The 23,069-nt window shown below is 44.0% G+C and overlaps 1 protein-coding gene across 8 annotated transcripts in view; it reads left to right on the top strand.

The window, feature by feature from the left end:
• The first annotated feature begins 15,654 nt into the window (after window positions 1-15,654).
• Window positions 15,655-23,069, top strand: part of ESYT3 (extended synaptotagmin 3) — a 47,668-nt gene continuing 40,253 nt past the window's right edge. For all 8 annotated transcript variants that reach the window (XR_004384051.1, XM_032869594.1, XM_032869598.1 and 5 more), the window contains exon 1: window positions 15,655-16,140. Coding sequence is in view for 7 of the 8 variants with exons in the window: in XM_032869594.1 (XP_032725485.1) it covers window positions 15,805-16,140 (336 nt within the window). In the remaining variant the exon portion in view is untranslated. The remainder of the gene's footprint in view (window positions 16,141-23,069) is intronic.

Raw genomic sequence — 23,069 nt, 5'->3', positions numbered from 1 at the left:
TGATTATTATAGCTTGCAGTATAGTTTGAAACCTGAGATTGTAATACCTCCAGCTTTGTTGTTCTTTCTCAAGATTGATTTGGCTCTTAGGTCTTTGTGGTTCCAACAAATTTTAGGATTATCTGTTCTAGTCATGTGAAAAATGCTGTTGGTATTTTGATAGGGATTGCACTGAACCTGTAGACTGCTTTGGGTAGTGTGCACGTTTTAACAATGTTAATTATTCCAACCCATGAGTATGGAATGTCTTTCCATTTTTTTGTTTCATCTTCAGTTTCTTTCATCAATGCCTTACAGTTTTCAGAGTACAGATCTTTCACTACCTTGGTTAAATTTATTCCTATGTATTTTATTCTTTCTGGTGCAATTGTAAATGGAGTGATTTTTCTAATTTCTCTTTCTGCTACTTCATTATTAGTGTATAGAAATGCAATAGATTTTTCTGCATATTAATTTTGTATCCTGTCACTTTACTGAATTCATTTACCAATTCTAATAGTTTTTGATGGTCTTTAGGGTTTTTATTTGTTTGTTTTAAAAATTTTTATTTATTCATTTGAGAGAGAGCAAATGAATGGGAGGCAGAAACAGAGAGAGAGAAGCAGGCTCCCCAGTGAGCAGAGAGCCCCATGTGGGTCTCCATCCCAGGACCCTGAGATTGTGACCTAAGGCAGATACTTAACTGGCTGAGCTACCCAGGTGCCCTAAGGGCTTTAAAAAAAAAAAAATATATATATATATATATGGTATCATATCATCTACAAATATTGACAGCTTTACTTCTTCTTCTTCCTTACTAATTTGGAAACCTTTTATTTCTTTTCTTTCTTTTTTTTTTTTTTTGGAAACCTTTTATTTCTTTTCCTTATTTGATTGCTGCAACTAGAACTTCCATTACTATATTGAATAAAAGTAGTGAGGGTGGACATCCTTGTCTTTTTCACTGAGAGGAAAGCTCTAGGTTTCTCACCATTGTGTGAAGTTAGCTCTGGGTTTATCAGATATGGCCTTTATTATGTTGAGCTATGCTCCTTCTACACCCTCTTTGTTGAAATTTTTATCATGAACAGCTGTTGTATTTTGCCAGATGCTTTTCTGTGTTGATTGAGATGATCATATGGTTTTTAACATTCCTCTTATTAATGTAAAGTATCAAATTGATTGATTTGCAAATATTGAACCATCCTTCCATCCTAGAATAAATCCCATTTGATTGTGATGAATCGTCCTTTTAATGCATTGTTGAAGTTGGTTTGCTAATATTTTGTTATGGATTTTAGCATCTGTGCTCATCAGAGCTATGGGGCTCTAATTTTCTCTTTTTTTGGTAGTGTCTTTGTTTGGCTTTGGTATGAGGATGATGGTGGCCTCGTAGAATGTATTTGGAAGCTTTTATTCCTCTTCTTTTTTTTTTAATAGTTTGAGAAAAATAGGTATTAACTCTTCTTTAAATGTTTGGTAGAATTCACCTATGAAGTCATCTGGTACTGACTTTTGTTTTTTGGAAATTTTTCATTACTAATTCAATTTCATTGCTAGTAATTAGTCTGTTCAAATTTTCCATTTCTTCCTGAATCAATCCTCTAATCCTGAAAGATTATATATTTCTAGGAGTTTTTCCAGGTTGTCCAATTTGTTGGCATATAATTTTTCATAATATTATCTTATAAACCTTTGCATTTATGTGGTGTCAGTTGTTATTTCTCCTCTTTAATTTCTGGTTTTATTTATTTGAGTCCCCTCTCTCAATTTCTTCCTTTATGTCTATTAATGTTTGCTTTTTTTTTTTTTTTATTTAGGTGTTCCTGTATTGTGTTCCTAGATATTTACAATTTGTATACAACTTTTGTTGGATAGATCCCTTTATCATTTTGCAATGCCCTTCTTTGCTTCTTGCTATAGTCTTTTGTTTTAAAGTGTATTTTATCTGATATAAGTATTGCTGCCCTAACTTTTTTATTTTGCTTACATTTGCATGGTAATTTTAAAAAAGATTTTATTTATTTATTTGAGATAGAGCAAGAGAGAGAGAGAGCACAAGCAGGGCAGAGGGAGAGGGAGGAGCAGGCTCTCTGCTTAGCAGGAAGACTGATGTGGGACTCCATCCCAGGACCCTGGGATCATGACCTGAGCTGAAGGCAGATGCTTAACTGAGCCACCCAGGCACCCCATGCATGGTAATTTTTTTCTATCTCTTTAACTTTTAGTCTGTATGTGACTTTAGGTCTGAAGTGAGTCTCTGTTGGTAGCATATAGATGGGTCTCTATTTTTTAGCCATTCAGTCACCTCATGTCTTTTGATTGGGGTCCATTTACATTTTATATATATATATATACACATATATATATGTATATATATATAAATACATATATATAATTTATATATATAAATACGTATATGTATATGTATATTTCTTTTTTTTTAAGATTTTATTTATTTATTTGACAGACAGAAATCACAAGTAGGCAGAGAGGCAGGCAGAAAGAGAGGAAGGGAAGCAGGCTCCCCACTGAGCAGCGAGCCCGATGTGGGGCTTGATCCCAGGAACCTGGGATCATGACCCGAGCCAAAGGCAGAGGCTTTAACCCACTGAGCCACCCAGGCACCCCAATATGTATGTGTATATTTCTTTGTGTAAATATATATATTTGTACACATATATATAATCTCAACTTTAAATATAAGAAAGACAAGCTGAAAGTAAAAGGATTGAGAGAGATATACAAGCAGTAAGTACAAGAAAGCTGAAGTGATTATATTCATATGAGACAAATAGACTTTAAGATAAGAACTATCTGATACAAACAGGGACATTTTATAATAACAAAATGGTGAATTCATTAGAAATACATAATTATATATGTGTATATGCCTAATAGAGCTTCAAAGTACATGAAACAATATTTGACAGAACTAAAAGAAGAAATAGACAAACCAACCATTGCAGTTGGAGATTTTAACCCTCCTCTCAGTAACTTATAGAATACCTAGACAAGAAATTAGTGAAGATATGGAAGTTCTTCACAATACCATCTATCTTTTTAGGATTTAATTATTTATATGAGAGAGAGGGAGAGTAATGGAGGCAGAAGGAGAAAATCTTAAGCAGATTCCATGCTGAGTGCAGAGCTGGACATGGGGCTTGATCTCACAACCCTGAGCCAAAATCAAGAGTTGGATGCTTAACTGACTGAGCCACCTAGATGCCCCTCAGTCTTCTTGATCTAAATGATATTTATAGAATATGATACCAAACAATTGTAGAATATACTTTTTCAAGCACGCATAGAACCCAAATAGACTGTATGCTGGGCCATAAAATAAGACTCAAAACATTGGGCGCCTGGGTGGCTCAGTGGGTTAAAGCCTCTGCCTTCGGCTCAGGTCATGATCCCAGAGTCCTGGGATCGAGCCCCGCATCGAGCCCTGCATCGGGCTCTCTGCTCAGCAGGGAGCCTGCTTCCTCCTCTCTCTCTCCCTGCCTTTCTGCCTATTTGTGATCTCTGTCTGTCAAATAAATAAATAAAAAGTCTTAAAAAAAAAAACCTCAAAACATTTCTGAGGGTTGAAATCATGCAAAGTATATTTTCTAACCACAATGAATTTAAATTAGAAAATAATAACAAACCACCCTCTCCAGCAATTAAAAATTAAACAGGACTTCCAAAGAATCAATGGGTCAAAGAGGAAGTCACAACAGAAAATGGAATAATTTTTTAACTAAACAAATCAAGAGATTATAACCTATTGAACATAACCTGACATAATAAATAAATGTTTGAATAGTAGTTGATATTAATGAAATTATATCAATAATCAAGAACCTTCCCAGTGATGGGGCGCCTGGTGGCTCAGTGGGTTAAAGCCTCTGCCTTCAGCTCAGGTCATGATCCCAGGGTCCTGGGATCGAGCCCCGCATCGGGCTCTCTGCTCGGGGAGCCTGCTTCCTCCTCTCTCTCTGCTTGCCTCTCTGCCTACTTGTGATCTCTGTCTGTCAAATAAATAAATAAAATCTTAAAAAAAAAAAAAAAGAACCTTCCCAGTGAGAATATTATTTCATTGGTAAACTTTGCCAAACATCAAAAGAAGATAAAATACCAACCATATACAAACTCTTTCAAAGCACAGAGGAAAAAGAAAACTTCATAAATTACTTAAGAGATCAGCATAATCCTGATATCAGAAATTGACAAGGAAAAAAAATTATAAGAACAGAACATTTCAGAACCATATTTTTCATGAACTTAGATGCAAAAATTCTAAACAAAATATTAGAAAATCAAATATACAAATAAATTAAAAGGAAGGAATACCTAACAACCAAATGGGTTTTATTCTAGGTATGTGGGGTCAATTATACTATAAGCCAATCATCATAATTCACTGCATCAACAGAATAAAGGGGGAAAACTATATGATCATCACCACTGATTCAGAAAAAGCATTTAATCAAATTCCGGAAACTGATGTAAAAGGGGAAGTTCCTTATTCTGATAAAGAATATCTTTAAAAAGTTACAGCTAAATCATGTATAGTGATAAAAGATTGAACATTTTTCCTCTAAGATCAGGAATAAGACAAGGAATTGCTCTCACTCTTGTTCAATGTTATACTGGAGGTCTTAGCCATTCCAAAATGGTAATGAAAAGTAACAAAAAATATAAAAATCAAAAACAAGGAGGGGAAAAGTGTGCTTTCTGGCAGATAACATGATTATATTTTTGGAGCATTCAAAAGAATCTGCAGACTAATAAGTTAACTTAGTGAATACGAAGCCAATACAGAAAAACCAATAGTTGGCTGGTCTGAGTGCTGTAGTGTTCATAATTAATTGATCACAGCCAGTTACAGATTTCTTTTTTCCTTCTCTACTCCCACTGATTCCCTTGACTAGTCTTAAAAAGAAAAAAAGAAAGAAAAAGAAAAACCAGTTGTATTTCTATATGCTAGCCATAAAGTACTAGAAAATAAAATTTTAAAATCCACCATTTACCATAGCATCAAAAATATTGAAAACCTAGGAATAACTCTTAGAAAAGTTGTTCAAATCCTCTATTCTGACAGCTACAAACATCCAAAAACAAAAAACAAAAAGCAAAAATACCCCAAATCTTTAAACTATGGAAAGTTTAAGATCCCAGATCTTAAAACTATGGAAGTCCTTAATACTTGAATGGATCTAACATGTTTGTGGGTTGGAAAACTCAATATTGTTAAGATGTTTTTGTGGGCAAAATTCTAAGATGGCCCCATGATCTCTGCTCTCTGGTATTAAGTCATACTCTCTTGGAGTGTGGGGAGACCAGTGACTTGCTTTTGGTGAACAGAACATGACAAAAGTGATGGGCTGTCACACCTGTGATTATTTTATGACATATATACAGGGAGTCCTCACTTTGCACATTAAATGGGACAAGCTGAAACTTAATCAATGGGAAAATGTATGATTGTTCCCAGATCTTTAAAAGTGTTTGACAAAGGGGTGCCTGGGTGGCTTAGTTAGTTAAGCATCCAACTCTTAATTTTGGTTCAGGTCATGAACTCAAGGTTGTGAAATCAAGCCAGGCACAGGGCTGCACACTGGGTTAAGATTTTCTTTCTCCCTCTCCCTTTGGCCCTCCCCCACCTCTCTCTCATTAAAAAAAAAAATGTTTGATGAAACATTAAAAACTCCCTTTGCAAATATCACTAAATTCTACCCCTGAAACTAAAAACACAGTACATCTTAACTAAATTGAATTTTTAAAAAGAATTTTTAAAAAAATTTTCTTACTGCCAATTATAAATAAACTGGGAAATTAGAGAAATAGTAAAATTAATATTTATATGATATTATCTAAAATATGAGAAGTACTTTCAATAGCTACTACAAGTAAAAATTCACATATCCTATGACAAAGCAAGCAATTCCACATAAGACCAAAAGAACATAGGTCCACTTAACAATATATGTAAGAATTTTCTTATCAGCTTTATTCATAATAACCAAAAACTAGAAAGAAAATTAAATTTCCATCTTTAGGAGACTGGATCAACAAATTATAGGATATCCATGCAATGTAATATTACATAGCAATTTTAAAAATCTCATACTTGCCATAGCACAGATAAATATTAAAAATTCTAAATTGAGCAACAAACCCAGATACAGAAATATACTGCTGAATTACTGTTGGATTTAATTCATATGAAGTTGAAGAACAGCACACTGAATCAGTGATAACAGAACTCAGACAAGTGGTTACCTCTGGACATGGATGTTGCCTGGAGAAGCATGAAGAAAATTTCTGGAGTGATAAAGATGTTCCATATCTGGATCTGGAGACTATACAGATGTATAATTGGTAGAAATTGGTCAAGTTGTACCTTGAAGATTTGTGTGTTTTACTGTTTGTAAATTATATTTACTAAAAATAAATATATAAATAGAAGGAAAATGCATGTTAAGCTTTTAATACAGTGCTTTGTGCACAGTATGGCCTGAATAAATGCCAGGGTTTTGCTATTTTAAAAACCTGTAGAATGCAGCTATAGCTGTACTTAGAAATTTATAGTTCTAAGGCATATATTATAAAAGAAAAGAAGTTCAAAAGTAACTATCTTTTTAAAAAGATTTTATTTATTGAGAGAGAGAGAGAGAGAGAGAGCACATGCACATGGGGGGAGGGGGAGAGGGAGAGAGAGAATCTTAAGCAGATGCCCCCCTGAGTGCAAAGCCTGACGGGGTAGAGGTCTCACTCGATCTCATGACCCCAAGATTATGACTTGAGCCAAAACCAAGAGTCAGACACTCAACTGACTGAGCCACCCGCATGCCCCCCTGCCAAAATTAATTATCTTAACTTCTATCTCAAGAAGCTAGCCAGAAGAAAAAGAAATTGCAGCAAAGCAAAACTAAAGAAAGTAGAAAAAGGAAATATAGAAGCACAACCATGGAATAAGTAGACATACAATAGAGAAAATAATTGAAGCCAAAAGTGGGTTATTTGAAAAGATTTATAAAGTTGATAAACCCTAGGGCACCTGCATGGCTCAGTCACATAGATGTCTGCCTTTGGCTTGGGTCATGACCCCAAGATTCTGGGATGGGGACAGATCAGGCTCCCTGCTCAACAGAGAGCTTGCTTTTCCCTCTCCTTCTGCCCCTCCTGCTTCCTTGCTTGTGCTCTCTGTCCCATTCAAATAAATAAATAAATAAATAAATAAATAAAATCCTTTTAAAAAATTGATAAACCCCTATGAAGACTGATTAAGGAGCCAAAAGGAAAAAATATAAAGTATCTATAACAAGAACTTAAGGGGGTGCCTGGGTGGCTCGATTGGTTAAGTGTCCAATTCTTGACCTTACCTCAGATCTTGATGTCAGGGTTGTGAATTCAATCCCTGTTTAAAAAAGAATTTAAGAAGAAAAGAAGGACATCACTACAGATCCTACAGACATTTAAAAAAATAAAAATATTATAAACACCCCTATGCCAACATGTTTCAAATATTAGGCAAAATTGAAAATTTCCTTGAAAACAACTTCACAATTTGTTTCCAAAACACAACTGATCAAGAAAAGAAAGACAATCTTAACAGTCTTAGAATTATTAAAACAATGTAATGGAAAATATAGAAGGGTTAGGTTGGAGCTGAAGGGCTGGAGGTAGAAATACTGCCAGCATGGAGATGTGCAATTGGACAGCCTGCTAGTTTTTCAGAAGGGCAGTAAGGAAAGAGGATTGTCCATGTCTCACTTAGTCCTTGTCCCTAAAGGGCCAGGCTTGCACCTTGGTCAGCACCAGCATTGATGAGTCAGTGCTGATTGTATCAGGTGGGGTCGAGCTGCAGTGTCAGTGTGGACTGCCTGAGAGACCTTCCACAGTGGGCATTTCTGTCACTCCTGTATCTGCCAGCTCCAAGAAGATCTGTGGGACATGATCCTGCAACCAAGGAGTCTCCCAGACCATATCAGCGAGGAGCAATCTTCAGCTGGCTAAACGGATTGGAACTGACAAAAGATGTCAGGCCAAAGGAAAGCAAACAAATGTGAAACAGTATCTAACATTAGTGTGTGAAAAGGCTCTACATAGAGATCCTCTACTGATAAGTAGGACTGCTATTTGAGGTCAAATGACGGAGTTTACTTCCTTCTACTTATGGGAGGAAGAAGCTCAAGAATTATATCGGATCCCTAAAGAGTAGAGTGGAAGATGTTAGAAAAAAATATATGTATTAGCTAGCCAGCTAGGCTAGAAAAGCAAAACTAGAACATTAATTTCCCAAGGCAGTTTGTCTTTTTTTTTTTTTTTTTTTTTGAGATTTTATTTATTTATTTATTTGACAGAGACACAGAGAGAGAGGGAACACAAGCAGGGGGAGTGGGAGAGAGAGAAGCCAGCTTCTTGCCGAGCAGGGAGCCTGATGTGGGGCTTGATCCCAGGACCCTGGGATCATGACCTGAGCCAAAGACAGACACTTAACGACTGAGCCACACAGGTGCCCAGTTTTGTCTGTTTTATTCACTGTGACCATCTCCAGTGTTCTAAACAGTGCCTGGTGTGTAAAAGACGCTCTATGAATACTTGTTGAATAAATGAATGAAACAGCCAAAGACAAATGTGGAAAATCTGGGAGGAGAATTAAACAGAAAATTGGAGGACATAGATTTCTTTTTTAACAAATAGAAGAATCATTTTTTTCCAGAGGATACAAGGTAATGGAAAGGATATTATGCAAAAGTCAAAATCAAATAATTATCAACACTTTCAGATCATATTTCCACACTAAAAATCTAATTATTATAAGTGTGTATAGTCAGAATTTTAATTGCTGACAGATATAAAGCAATTATCCACCCCAACAGGTATAAAAAACTAACATTCCCAGTAACCTACTCTTCCCAGTTAAGGAATGATAGTTGCAGTTTTCCTTCATAATACTATGACCTAAAAGAAAATCATCAACACATTTAAGGCTGATCTAATTATAGATTCTAAAATAAAACATGTCACTTTTCCCTTACAATATATATGTATATATGCTTTTGGAAAGACAAAACCATTATGCAAAGTGAAATAAGTTAGTTAGAAAAGGATAAATATTCCACTGATATGAGGTAGCTAAGAGTAGTCAAATTCATAGAGGCAGAAAGTATAATAGTGGTTGCCAGGGGCTGGGGGAGAGAGAGTGGGGCGTTACTGTTCTGTGGGTACAGAGTTCCAGTTTGAGATGATGGAAAAGTTCTGGAGATAGATGATGTGGTGGTTGGACAACAATGTGAACATATTTAATGCTACTGAACCATATACTTAAAATGGTTTAAAATATTACATTTTCTGTTAGTGTGTTTCACCACAGTAAAAAAAAAAAGACACCTTTGATATCATTTATTTTTGGTAATCAAGGTACTAGTTTGTGGGTGTCAAGAATGGCAGGAATGGAAGTGGAGCCAACAAAGTGGGGAAGTGGGGGAAGGGTGGGAAGATTACTATAGGACAGGGTGAGGCAACATCCCCAGACTTCGGCCTCTAGGACCTGTGTGAGGAATTCTGGAACCACATCTGTGGGGTAGGAGGCCACAGACCCTGCCCACGGTGAGTGTCTGAGGGAGACCTGGCTGAGACCTTTAACAAAGTGGTCACCTCCATGGCCATGTCCCCCTCCACGGCCATGTACCCCATACCAGGTTGGAGAAAGGGGGGAGCAATTAGAGCCTGACCTTCGGAGATGGCACCAATGGCCATGTTTCTGTGCCCTAATGCATGTGCCCAGGAACTCTATGTTGACCCAGAACAGCGAAGACCCACAGGGCCACTGTGCTCCTGTTTAGGATGTGAAAGCATGTGAGAAGTGAGGGGGCATGGGAAGCACAGACAGGCTGGAGCCATCAGAGGTGGTCTTGGAGTGGCAGGCAGTGGTCAAATCATGAAGGACATTACAGGGACATCTTCCACCCTCCCACCCCCGATGATGCCTTCCTGCTGCCACACTTCCTTCACCAGACAGACAGACAGACACACACACACACACACACACACACACACACACAACTCTACCACATTTTCGTGATGAAAGTTTGAAATAACTGACTTCTTGGGTATAGCCTGTGCACTTTCCCACCCCCAGTACCCCAAACAGTGCTCTGTAAATATTGTCAAATTTCACTGGTTGTGCAGTTTTCAGGCCTGGCTTGGAAAGATTCCAGGCTAAGGAGCTATGGATTTGCAGCTTCCTCTGTTGCTTTTTATCAGAATATATGATTAAGGGCCATACCGTTCTTGGCTCAAACACATTCAGGTCTTCATTCTTGTGTGTGTTCCTTCACACACATACAGCACCTACTGCTGGGTACTAAGCTTGGGAACCCAGTGAGTTATCAAGACCCACTGAGAGAACTGACACCCGAGACCTCACAGATGCTCTGGTTAAACGCTTCACATTGGACACAAGGGGTTGCTAAGGTCCAGAGTGGGAATGACATTTGCTTATGGTCATACAGCAAATCATTGTTTAGCGTTTTTAATTTTTTCCAGCTTTATTAAGATATAACTGACACATAACATTGGGTAAGCTTAAGGTATGCAATGTAATCATTTGACATATGTATATATTGTGATATGATCACCAAAATAAGGTTAACACATGTACCACCTTCCCTGGTTACAATTGTGTGCATGTGTGTGTGTATGTGTGTGTGTGTGTTGAGAAATTTTAAGATCTATGCTCTTCGTGGCTTTCAAATTTGGAATACTGGGTTTAAAACTATGGTCGCCATGGTTGTACATTATATCCCCAGAAGTGTTTCTGTGTTTTTTCAGTGATAATATACAAAGGACCAACGAGCATATGAAAAGGCACTGAGTATTACTAATCACTAGGGAAACGCAAGTCAGAACCACAGTGAGATACCTCTATGCCCATTAGGAGGATTACTATAAAAAAGAAACGACAACAAAGGTAAATAACACGGGCGTGGAGAAAGTGGAGGCTTGTGCATTGTTGGTGGGGATGTGAAATGGTAAAACCTGTGGAAAACAGGATGGTGGTTCCTCACAAAATTAAACATAGAATTACCATATGATCCAGCAATTCCACTTCTGGGTTTACACCCCTCAAAATGGAAAGAGAGTCTCAAAGAGATATTTGTATTCCCCATGTTCACGGCTGCATTGTTCACAGTGGCAACATGTGGAAGCTATCTAAGCACCAGATGAATGGGTAAGCAAGATGTGGTGTATACACACCATGGAATATCATTCAGCCTTTAAAAGGAAGGGAATTTTGCCCTATGCCTTAATATGAACGAACCTTGAGGACATTATGCTAAGTGAAATAAGTCAGTCATAGAAAGACAATTCCATGTGATGTATATGACTTATATGAGATATCTAGGTTAGTCAAAATCATAGAAACAGAATGGTGGTTGCCAGTGGGAGGAAGGAGGGGACGAGGGTTTCAGTTTTGTGAGATGAAGAGCTCTGGTGATGGATAGGGTGATGATTGCACAACATTATTCAATACCACCGAACTGTGCATTCAAAATGGCTAAGATCATAAATTGTTATATGCATTTTCTCACAATAGAAAACTGTAATTATACAGATAGTATATAAGTACATCCTTGTATTTGTAAAAAGTCAAACAATATAGACCAAACTAAAGTGTTCCTTGACAGCCTCCCCATCAAGATATATAGCTTTGTACCCATGTGTCTTATTGAGTCCTCACACCCCCGTATGATTTAAGTATTACTGTGATCGCTATTTTCCAGACGAGGAAACAGAACCTCAGAGAATTTAGGGAACTTCCCCAGAGCCAGGAAGTGCTCGAGTCTAGATTTCAACTCAGGCACATGGAGGACAAAAGCCATGCTCTCACCCAAGTGCTCTTTCAGCCTCCTGCATGTTCAACTCTGCTGGACCTAAGGGCATCAGAGTTAGCCACTGCCCTCAAGGCAGTCCCAGTCTAATGGAGTGGGCAGGCACAAAGAAAATTACCCTAGCCCCACATGAAAATGCAAAAGCAAAGCTAATGACATCTACACAGCAGAGGCTACTTATCTTTCTGTCCCAAAGGACAGGTGCTTTTATGAGATGTTACGTTTTTAAAAAAAATGAAATCGTAGGTACCTCTTTAGCCTTCTTTTTTATTTAGGTCTCAACACAAATGTCTCCTCAGAGAGCCCTTTCCAAATCACCCTGGCGAAAAGAGCCCTCCACCCTCCACCAGTCACCCTCACCCCCCTCACTGCATCCTCTTCGTAGTGTTTTTCCTTACCTGCTATTCTCCTGTTCTTTGTCTTCACTAGAATGTCAGCTCTGTAGGAGCAGGGATCCTGCCTATTCTGTTCACCCTGAGTCTCCTGCACCTAGAGCAGTGCCTGGCACATAGCAGTTATCAGTATTAGTTTCCAAGGGCTGCCGTAACAACATGCCAGAAACTGGAGGGCGTAAAAGAGACATTTATTTTTTTCACTGTCCTGGAACTAGCAATCTGAAAGCGCAGTGTTGGCAGAACCAAACTCTCTCTGAAGGTTCTGGGGAAGACGCCTTCCTTGTTTCACCCTTGCTTTCTGGTTTATAGCTGCATCTTTTCAGTTTCTATTATTGTCATCACACGACCTTATTCCTCTGTGTCTGTTTCAAAATCTCTGTGTTTATAAGGACCACATATAAATTTAAAGTCCACCCTAATCCAATATGATCTCATCTTAACATGATTACATCTGCCAAGACCCCATTTGTAAATAAAATAACATTTATAGATACCAGGGATTAGGACTTCAACATATTTGTGGGGGTGGGGACACAATTTGGCCCACAAGAGTAGCTAATAAATATATTGAACAAATGATCTCCTGTTCTCCGAAAAAATGCTATAATATGATAAACTCTCAAATGAATTCAAGCAAAGGCTTTGGAAGGCAACATTCTGCCCAGGTTTTGTGATGATCAAACAGTACATAAAATGTCTTTTGCTGGGTGCCTTGGTGGCTCAGTGGGTTAAAGCCTCTGCCTTTGGCTCAGGTCATGATCCGAGGGTCCTGGGATCAAGCCCTGCATGGGGCCGGCGGGGGGGGGGGGGGGCCCTGCTCAGCAGGGAGCCTGCTCCGCCCCCCACCCCTGCCTGCCTCTCTGCCTACTTGTGATCTCTGTCTGTCAAATAAATAAATAAAGTCTAAAAAGAAAAAAATGTCTTTTGCTGACGATAGTAACTGGAGAGTCCAAATCAAGGGAAATAATGGCTTCAATGTTCTAGGCACAGATTCAACCTCAGGTGGGATATGAAGTTTCTAGTGCCACAATCTCAATGTTCTTACATATTTAACTTATGAGAGCGATTTAATGGCATTGTAAATAAAGTTTAGACAAGAAAATCAACCATCATCCCACTACCCTAACATATTTTGGGGAAAATTCAGGAGGGGAGGTTTCCAGGCAGAGGAAACACCAAGTACAAAAGCCTTGAGGCATCCATGAGCTTGGTGTGTTCGAGGAGCAGAGAAGGCAGTGCAGCTGGGGTTAGCAGTGGTCCACAGGATGATCCGAGTCTCTTGCTGGACATCTCTGTGGGTGTCCATCAGCTCACAAACCAGCCACCTTCCATTATCTGAAGTCCTCCAAACACCTTACCTTCCACACTCCCTCTGCAAGGACACTAACCCACAAGAAGGATGTGGTGTGGACCTGGTGTGTGTGAAGAAGGGGGATGATGGGTACAGTTGGGTCCTCTCTGGGCATTTGGAATTGGGACAGGATAAGGGTCAAACAGTCTCTGGAAAGTTCTGTGATCCTTGAAGCTGTGGGAAAGGTGCTGTGTTCCCCACTTCAGCCAGAGACAAAGGAGGTGGGGTCAGTAGGAAGAGCAGCAGGGATTCAGAGCTGAGTCAGTCAACAGTCAGCTTCCTGGTGCACCCATCCTGACAGCCAGCAGGATTCCTGCCTCAGGTTCCAGAGCACTTGCCAACATCCCTATCATACATTCTGAGTTCTTTAGCATGAGCTGATTTGGGTCAACCAAGAAGAGAAGAGTTTTGAGTAAAAGAATTCTGTGGTTTAAAAAAAAACCTCAAGGCATCATGGATGCCTTGGATAATTTTATTTAACATTGAGTTAAATAAAATTTATTTTTACTTTAAGATTTTATTTATTTGAGAGAGCATGAGAGAGAGGACATGAGCAGGGAGAAGGAACAGAGAGGGAGCCCAACACTGGACTTGATCCCAGAACCCTGGGATCATGACCTGAGCAGAAGGCAGACACTTAACTGACAAAGCCACCCAGGCATCCATGAGTTAATTAAAATTTAACAGCTTTCTATCTGAAGGACTTCTCAGAGCCTTTAATAGGATTGTGTATATCCAAAAAGGAATTCTCAAAACAAAACAAAACCTAAAACAACAAAACAAAACAAACCCTCACATGAGATGCATTTCCTACATTGATTTCCCAGGCTGCACTGGGAAATAGTTTAGCAGTGTTAAGCTGGAAGGGTTTCAACTTCCATTTTGACTGAGTCCTGTAAGGTTGGGAATGATAGAGGAGAGCCCACCTGTTCCAACCACCTGGAACAAGCCTGTTATTGAAAACACTCATTGCAGCGAGTAATTTTATCCAGTAGACAAAAAGGGTAAGGCCAGAGTGAGAGAGGAATACCTGAAGGGACAGAAAGAAAGAGAATCGAGTTATCTTCTGGTTTTTGTCCATTGGGTCCAGCCTTTCAATGAAATTACTGAAAGCTTAGAATCATTTCAGTACATTTGTCAACTCCAAAATCACATTTCAGTTATTGATGTGCTCACTCATGCGACCCGCCTAAAATGTATGCCCCTCCACAAGATGGTTTACTGTCTGAATGTGGAGACTGAGACTCCCCTGCTCAGATAATTCAGAAAAGGATTAGGTAGAAACTATCGGCTCCACAACTGACCCCCAAGCACCTCAGAGCTTGCCCTTCATCTCTCTTGTACCCACCCGTCACCTGTTGTGTTGGGCACCCCAGAGACTAGCAGGTTGGCCTGGCCACCCGGAAACGCCAGGTTTGATGATGCAGGGAATTAAGATCCAAACTGACACCCGACAGAGAATGGAGAATGCGGGACAGAGGTTGTTGTGGAGGACAAAAGGGACCCTGGGTGTGGCTAGGTTTTGTTGGGGGCCAGGTCTAAGCTTTATGAGATGCCAGAGGAGGGCAGCGATGCCGGGCTCTAGGGGCCAGTTGGAGGGCTCAGTCAGGCCCACGCTTGGGTGGGGAGGTCCGGCGAGCCGGTCCGTGGAGGGCCTCGAACACCCAGCTAACAGCCCATACTAGACTGCCTCTTGTAGACTGGGTGTAGGAAACAGGTTTTCTGTGATGTTTATCCATGACAAGCCATCTGTCCACACGCCTCGATGAGTCATACACCGCCTTCGGCGGCACCTACTCCAACTAAGGCTCTACCCGGGCGCTGCAACCCGACCCTACTCTGACCGCGGCGCGCGACGTCGCGGGTCTAAAGGCGCAGCTCAGAACCCAACAGCCGCCTCGCCCACGGCCTGACCCCGCCCCCTTCCCCTGGCCCGCCCCTGGGGGCGGAGACATCGGGAGCTGTGAGCAGGGCCGAGAGAAGAGCGCAGCTGCGCACTGTGTCTGCACGTCCGGCCCTCCAGCGCGAGGAGCTCCGAGAGCTGAGCGCCAAGACCGCACGGGCGAGTTCCGCAGGGCAAGTGTAGCACGGTGCCCGGGTTCTCGCGCTTGGCCGAGCGATGTGCCCGGGTGTCAGGGCGCGGGAACCTGGGCTCAGGTGAAGCTCTGGGAAAGGACACCAAGGCGGCGACGAGATGCAAGCGGAGGAGCCCTGCGCCCCCGGCGCTCCTGGTGACCCCGGTACCCAGAGAGACCAGCGCGCACCCAGCCCCGAGCCGCGCCTATCTAGCCAGCTGCTGCCGGAGCTGTACACCTTTGCGGCGCGAGTGCTTTTCTACCTGGCTCCCGTCTACCTAGCCGGCTACGTGGGGCTCAGCATAACCTGGCTGCTGCTCGGCGCTCTGCTGTGGATGTGGTGGCGCAGGAACCGCCGCGGGAAGCTTGGGCGCCTGGCGGCCGCCTTCGAATTCCTAGACAACGAACGCCAGTTCATTAGCCGCGAGCTGCGGGACCAGCACCTGCCGGCCTGGGTGAGCTGGGGGTAGCCGGGCGGAGGTCGGAGGTGGGACGGATGCTCTTAGAGGTTTGGAAAGAACCTGCGCTCGGTCGGGGAGTTGGGGGCTGCAGCTGCGCGATCCGCACACCTGTTGCCCCACCAAGCCCGGAGCACAGACCCCTCGCCAGGGCGTCCCTCAATCTCTTCTCCACCGCCGTTCCCAGAATGGCGGGTGGGGGGGAGGTTGTCGTGGATGGGGCGGGGGGAACCTAGGTTTCACTTGAGGGCCCAGAGCCTGGGAGAAGAGTCACGGGCCGGCCACACCCAGGGGAGGAAAAAAAAAAAAAAAAAAAAAAAAAGGCGTCTGGGACTTCGCAAAGTTACTCGGGGCGGGGGAGCAGAAGGCGTTTCTTTCACACGCTTGTTGATTCAAAAAATAAAAACAAAAACGCTGGGTGCAAAACTGATCCGCAAATGCAGCAATGACAAAACTGCAGACTAGCTGCCTCAACAGAGGTCCCAACAGACAGAGGAGGCTGGCCTAGAGATGGGATCGAAGGGATGGGATGGGAGGCTGGATCACCAGCTTCTCTCCCTTCCTCTACATGGTAGGGATGCTCAGACGTGCCCAGATACATTCAGCATTCACACTCTACACTACAGACCCATCTCCTAGTGTGGAATGGCCTGGACTAGGGTTTCTCAAATGCTTCCAGTTCTGAGAAGCACCTGGCCTGCTTAACAAAAACAAGTTCTGAGCCCCACCTCACAACTTCCAGGTGGAACTGAGGCACCTGGATGAATTTGGGAAACACTGGCAAAAGGTGCATTGGGTCCACGCTTTGGTCTGTGGCAAACTACACTTCTGGGTGCTTCTCTGATTCTCCCAGATACTCTCAGGCCCACAGGGGGAGATGACCAGAAGCCACCAGACCCCACATTTCCTCTGGCCTGATGACTTTATTCTAAAATTCAGCCCCACCGTGAGAGTAGCCAACAAAATGAGGTATGCCGAGAACATATTCGAAAGGCCTGTTTATCTTTAAAACGAGTGAAATTAAGCCTTACTATATTAGTTTGCTACGGTTGCTATAACAAAGTAGCACAGACACACAACAAAAATTCATCTAGATAGAGGCATCAGCACTCTTTGCTTCTTCTGAGGCTTCTTTGCTTTGTAGATAGCTATCTCCCCCATGTCTTCATAAGGTCTTCCCTCTGTACATATCCGTGCCCAAATGTCCCCCTCTTACAAGGTCACCAGTCAGATTGGGTTAGGGCCCATCCTAATAATCTCATTTTAAATTAATCACCTATTTAAAGACACTGTGTCTAAAAAGAGTTACATTCTGGGGTACTGGCAGTTAGGATTTCAACATAAGAATTTGGGGAATATGGCTCACTGCAAAACACTATTTAATACATGGACTGAATACAGTTTTGTAAATTGGTTTACATATACCGAGGATGAGGGGGCCCAAACCTTCTATAAGGGTGCACAATAAAAAAGCACAATGACAACTTTCGTAGGGGAGCAGCCATGGGAATGGTATTTGGGGCCTGTCTCTTGATTATGCTGATTATTCTTTGGGGGTTTGTAATCCTGAAAGATCTGGATCCAGAGAGCAGGCCGGGACCTATCCACGTGCCTTGTTTATTGTTGAGGGAGTCTTGGATGCCTGTCATACCTCTGTTTGGACCCCATGGTGGCTTCAGTCCATAAGGGTGGGCTTGTGAGGCCTCACCTAGTGACAGGCCTCCCTTTCTGCCCTTCCTTGGATTAGGGAGCACCTCCAGACACTTGGTTGTGTACAAAAAGCAATGTTTCTGAAATTGAGGCAAGAATCAGATCCTGTAGGGGCATTGACATGCTCCAACCACCCCCCCCCCGCAACCTGCCCCCATGCACATAAACACCAGAAGCAACGTGAAACTAGCCAACAGGGAGCTCAGCCTGATGTGTAAGGCAACACAAGAAGCTACCTTACCTCATAAACTATACCCCAGGCCTGACCCAGCTGGGCATAGGGACACACAGAGGAGGATAATGGCATCTTTCCTTCCAAGAGGGCAGTCTGGAGCAGGAAGTAGATGCAATATAGATAATTGCCATGGAGGTCTCAGAGAAGCCAGAGGTAGCCTGAACAGGGTCCAGCCAAGGGTTGAAAGCGTGGAGTGAAGGACATCCCACTTGATTTCCATAGCAGATTGTCCCCAGACCATAGCCTCCCTCTTCTTTGGCAGAGTCCTGGGAGGGGCCTGGCCTCAGTTTGCGTTCTCTAGACTCTCCTGGCTGGTGGGCAGGGCCTGGATTGCCTTTTGGATTGAAGCAGTGGTGCTATGAAGGGGATTCCAAGCTGGGGGAAGCTTTTGAGCACAGCACAGAAGCGCACCATGGCCAGTGTATGAGGGAGTACTGTGTGGTTTGGTTTGGTTTGGCTGAAGTGTGTAGTAGGGGCTGACAGACAGGGGCCGCGCTGAGGTGGGCTTGATAGAGGTTGGGCCTGATTCTGAAGGTCACAAGGAGCCTGTGGAAGGCTTTGGAAAGACCCTGTAAAAAGCAGCACGAAGGGAGGAATAAAGCTGGAGAAGAGAAACCAGATGAGAAAGCCATGGCTCTGGGTATGGCGGAGGCAGTGTGCTCCTTGCCCACGATTTTAGAGCATGGGAGTCCTTATCTTATACATGGGCCTTTCAGCGTGCCTTTTCCCTGTTTGGAGAACTGATTGCCTTGCCCGGAAACAGGGTTGATGACTTAGGACCTCCTTTGGTCTCAAGAAATATTTTTACAAAACAACAGATGACAAGCCCATAGTTGGCAGGGAGGGGCAGGGGTTGATGAGGAGTGAAGGGTCTTGGCTACTGCACTCAGGCACAGCCCTGTGAGTCGTCCCCTGCATGGCATTTCCCAGTGAAGGGATGTGGGGAATCCAGCCCGCCTGCTGCTTGGAAAGGGCATCTAGTTCTACTTTGCACCAAGCCCCCGTGAGGGGGTGGAGGCCCGGGCCAGGCTGAGCTGGAACAAGCCTCCCCTGCCAGGCCCTGGTGGCCATGACTAGTTCTCAGTGAAGTCAAGGCTCTTCCTCAACACGTTGCTCCAAGCTGTTGCCCCCAGGTGATTTTAGCGAGTCCTTTCCCTCCCTGAGCCTCAGTGTCCCCACCTGTGAAAGGTGGTTGTTTCTCTGGTCAAACATCACACTGCCCTGCCCCTCCTCTGGTTCCCTTCCATGGAAGAGCTAGCTGGAAGGAAGGATTCCTTCGCCTTCAAAGGGGCCACAGGTAAAGAAGCTGTGGATTCTCTGGTGGAGTGCACGTGGCTGGTCCGTTGGAGGGAGCGGGCCACGCTGCCTCCACTGCTGGCGCTCTGAACAGAGGAGCAGGTGCCGCTCACTGTTCATGTGTGAGTGTTCAGTGTGTCTCTGTGTGTGAATGGTCTGGGATAGATTTTTTTGTATAGATCTGGCACAGTGTTTAGGTCTGTTTTTGGGGGAATGAAGAGCCTCTTGCGTGAGCCCACCCTGCTAGGGCTGGGGACTAGGGACAGCACAGAGCCGAGAGTGAAGCCCTTACTACTGCAGAACTGGAGAAGGCCCAGCTCGGCCATCCTGTCTTACCATAGGCCCCGGGAAGTCGGTTCTGCAGGTGACTGTGGCCTGGCCCAAGAGGCTGTCCATGGAGAGGAGGCACGGGCGTGTGCTCAGTGAGGGGCGGGGGGAGGGGATTCTCAGTCTCCCAGGACTCCTATGGGACCTTTCCCTGGTCTGACACTCATCAGTGAGTGTGTCTCACCAGGAAACACGTCTGTTTGTGGTCCCTACTCCAGCTGGGCTTGCTCTCTCCTGCCAGCTGATAGCAATCAGTTAGTTGGCAGTTTTGCTGGGGACAATTAACTCTGTGTATCTGCTGAGATGGGGGTGGGGCTGATGTGATGTGATGGCAGGTACGGACTTGGAGTCCGATGCTCATTCACGGGTGGGGGTGGGTGGGAGGCTTGAGAAGGTCCCCTGTGTTCTCAGGGTCCCTGATTCCCCTCTGAAAATGGCGAGGCTTTAGGAGATGCTCTGCAGAGCCCTTCAGTGGTTGGAGTCTGCCATCATGATTCAGTCCCCAGTTGGCTTTTCTGTCCTGCCGCCGGCCCCCAGGACACTGTTCGGCAGCGTTTCTTGCCTACCCATCATCTAAATTGGTTCACGCAAAGCAGGGTGCACTCGAGGGCTTCCAGCAAGTGTCCCTGGGATGGTCTCCTCCAGGCTCCTGCCAGCATTCAGGCCGAGGACCAGGGCTGAGTGCGTTGCTTCCCTGGGGCTGAGCATGACATTCCTTCCGTGGGTGGGGCAGCCATCTGTCCTGGCCCAGGCTCTCACGATCCCTCCTGTACTAACACTCTGGTTAATTAGTGGAAGTAAATGCAGTGGCAGCTCTGAGCTGGGCGGGCCACTCAGATTACCTCAGTTCTCAGAGCCCATGCTTGGGGACCTGGTCTTAAACATCCACTTGGAGCCAGGGGACTTCTTCCTTGTGAGGTCCCTGCAGCCCTGCGAGGTCCTGAGTATGGCTGGGAGTCAGTCTTGTCCTTAGGAAGGAAGAGGCAGGGCACATTTTAGTCATGCCCCTTGGGTCTCTGCCCCATGTCTCTGTGATGCTTCATGGACTTCTCAAGTCTTGGGCCAGGGTTGGGCAAGAAGAGGGGCAGAATGTGGGCATCCGCCCCTCCAAGCCCAACACAGGGATGTTAGGCATCCACGTATTCATTCCTATATGCAGTCAGCAAGCATCTCTTGAGGACTTACAGTGTGTCAGGCCCACGATGATATGCGTGACACATGGCCCCTGCCTGCAAGGAATCCCTGGTCTGGGTGGGGATTCAGACCTGCTAGAATCGCCTTTCCTGATTTAGTGTGATCGGTCCTCAGAGGTGGCCGGGCAAGGCTCTGAGAAAGCCTCCGGGCAGGTTTGGTCACTTGAGCTCATAAACTCCTTCTGAGGTGAGCAGATTCTGGGACAGCAATTTGTGATACCCAGACTCACATGGGACTTCCCATTGCTTTAGGGGCTGAATTTTTCTGCAACAGAAGTGTCCACAGCAACCTTTTCTCCGCACCAAGTATCTGAGGACCGTGGTAATGGGGGAGATCATGTTGTGGATAAGGCTCAGGGCCAAGGCAGGAGAGAGCCATTGTCCTGCTCTTCTGTTGTGGCCCCCTGTCCGGTGGGCAGGAAGTGTGGAGAGCTGGTCACCAGCTTCCTTTGGCCTCCTAGCCTGGTCTTGACAGCAGGTTGAGCTGGTACTTCAGTGGGAATGGCCCCAGTCACTCTCGGGGCACTGCTGGCAGCTGTGTGCTGTCCCCTGAAGGCCACAACCCAGCTACACAAAGGAGCAGGGGACTGGGACCTAGGCTTCCCTGCCCCCTTCCTGACCCTCCCACCCCTCCATTCAGAGTTTCTCCCCCTGGAGAGTTCCAGGGGTTTTTAATTGAGGGAAACCTGGAGTTTACAGCCCGGACGTGTTCACACGTGCTTGAGGAAAGTGCTTTCTCTCTTCCTCCTCCTCTACCGCAAATAGAGAAGAATGAAAATGTTTTCTGTCCCAGTGGGAACTAGTAAAAGGGAAAGCCCCGTTCTCTTTCCCCTGCCCTTCAAGCCAAGGGAACAAGAGTTCACCCCCTCAGACCACACTGGGAGTCGGGGCTGGAGCTGGGGTGGCTGCTCCTGCCCTAGAAGCCCCATCCCAGTGTACCAGGAGTCTCCCAGACACTCAGAGTAGAGGGCCAGGGACCTTTCAGGGACACAGGATGTCTCAACCCCAGAGTCACCCACTCCATTCTTTTGCCTGAGTTGTGTTTAGTTTTTTAGTTTACATTGGCTGTAAGTTGGTAAAAAATCTGTTTTTTTCCGGTTATAAAAGTGAAAGTAGTCCCATTGTAGAACATTTGGAAATGGCCTAAGAGAATTAGGACAAGTGTTTACAGTCCCTCCACCCAGAAACACACTGTTCTATTTGTGTGTACTTCTTTTGTATGGAAGGTATATAAAACAGTTCTTTAAAAAACTTGTGCCCTTTTTTTCTTTTTCCTATATTTTTATGTTTGTAATATTATATTACCAACATTCTTCCAAAAAACCTGTTTAAGGATTATGCTATCCTTCACATGAATGTACCCTGCGCAGCTGAACCATTTCGCTAGCATTGATGATCTGTTATTTTCCAGCATGTCCTCCTCTTGTGGCTAGCCGAGGTGGGCAACTTCTCCTAGATCTGTCTGGATTTTCTCCCCCTGACCCGCCAGCCTGGCTCCCTTGACTTTTCCTTCAAGTCCAAGCTCAGGCCCCCCCACTCTCAGATCCTACTCCTCGGGGCCCCCACAGCATCCGGAGCCTGTCACCCCATGTCCTTTCTGCACTTGCACCTGATTTTTGTGTCTGACTTTTCCTCCAGACTGAATGCTCTTCTAGGGCAAAGGTGTGTTTCCTGCTCACGTCTGTTCCCTCAGTTCCTTGCTTTGTGCCCAGTACACAGTAGGCACTCAGGAGAAGTCTGTCCCTCAGGCCCTACAGGGTAGGAATCGTAGTCCATGTTTCCCAAGTTCCTTACCATGGATTCCTACATGTTAAACTCACGTCAGTGATTAGGAACACCCGGGATCCTGGGTGGCTCAGTCAGTTAAGCAAATGCCTTTGGCTCAGGTCATGATCTCAGGGTCCAGGGAACCTGCTTCTCCCTCTTCCTCTCCCCCTCTCCATGCTCATGCTTGTGCTCTCTCTTTCTCCCAAATAAATAAATAAAATCTTTTTAAAAAAATGCTTAAGAACACCTTAAAGATTCTCATTCCCTCTTCACTGTGGCCTCATCAGCATCAGGGATTATACTTTTTGGTATTCTAAGGCATACATCATTTTATTATACTTTGCAGATAATTGCATTTTTTTTTTTTTTTTTTTACAAATTGAAGGTTTGTGGCAACC

The sequence above is a fragment of the Lontra canadensis genome, unplaced genomic scaffold (assembly GCF_010015895.1).
Source record: "Lontra canadensis isolate GAN:19392208 unplaced genomic scaffold, GSC_riverotter_1.0 scaffold38, whole genome shotgun sequence".
Classification (NCBI taxonomy): domain Eukaryota; kingdom Metazoa; phylum Chordata; class Mammalia; order Carnivora; family Mustelidae; genus Lontra; species Lontra canadensis.
Note: the sequence above shows the minus strand (reverse complement) of the source record. Positions and strands in the feature narration are given on the sequence as shown.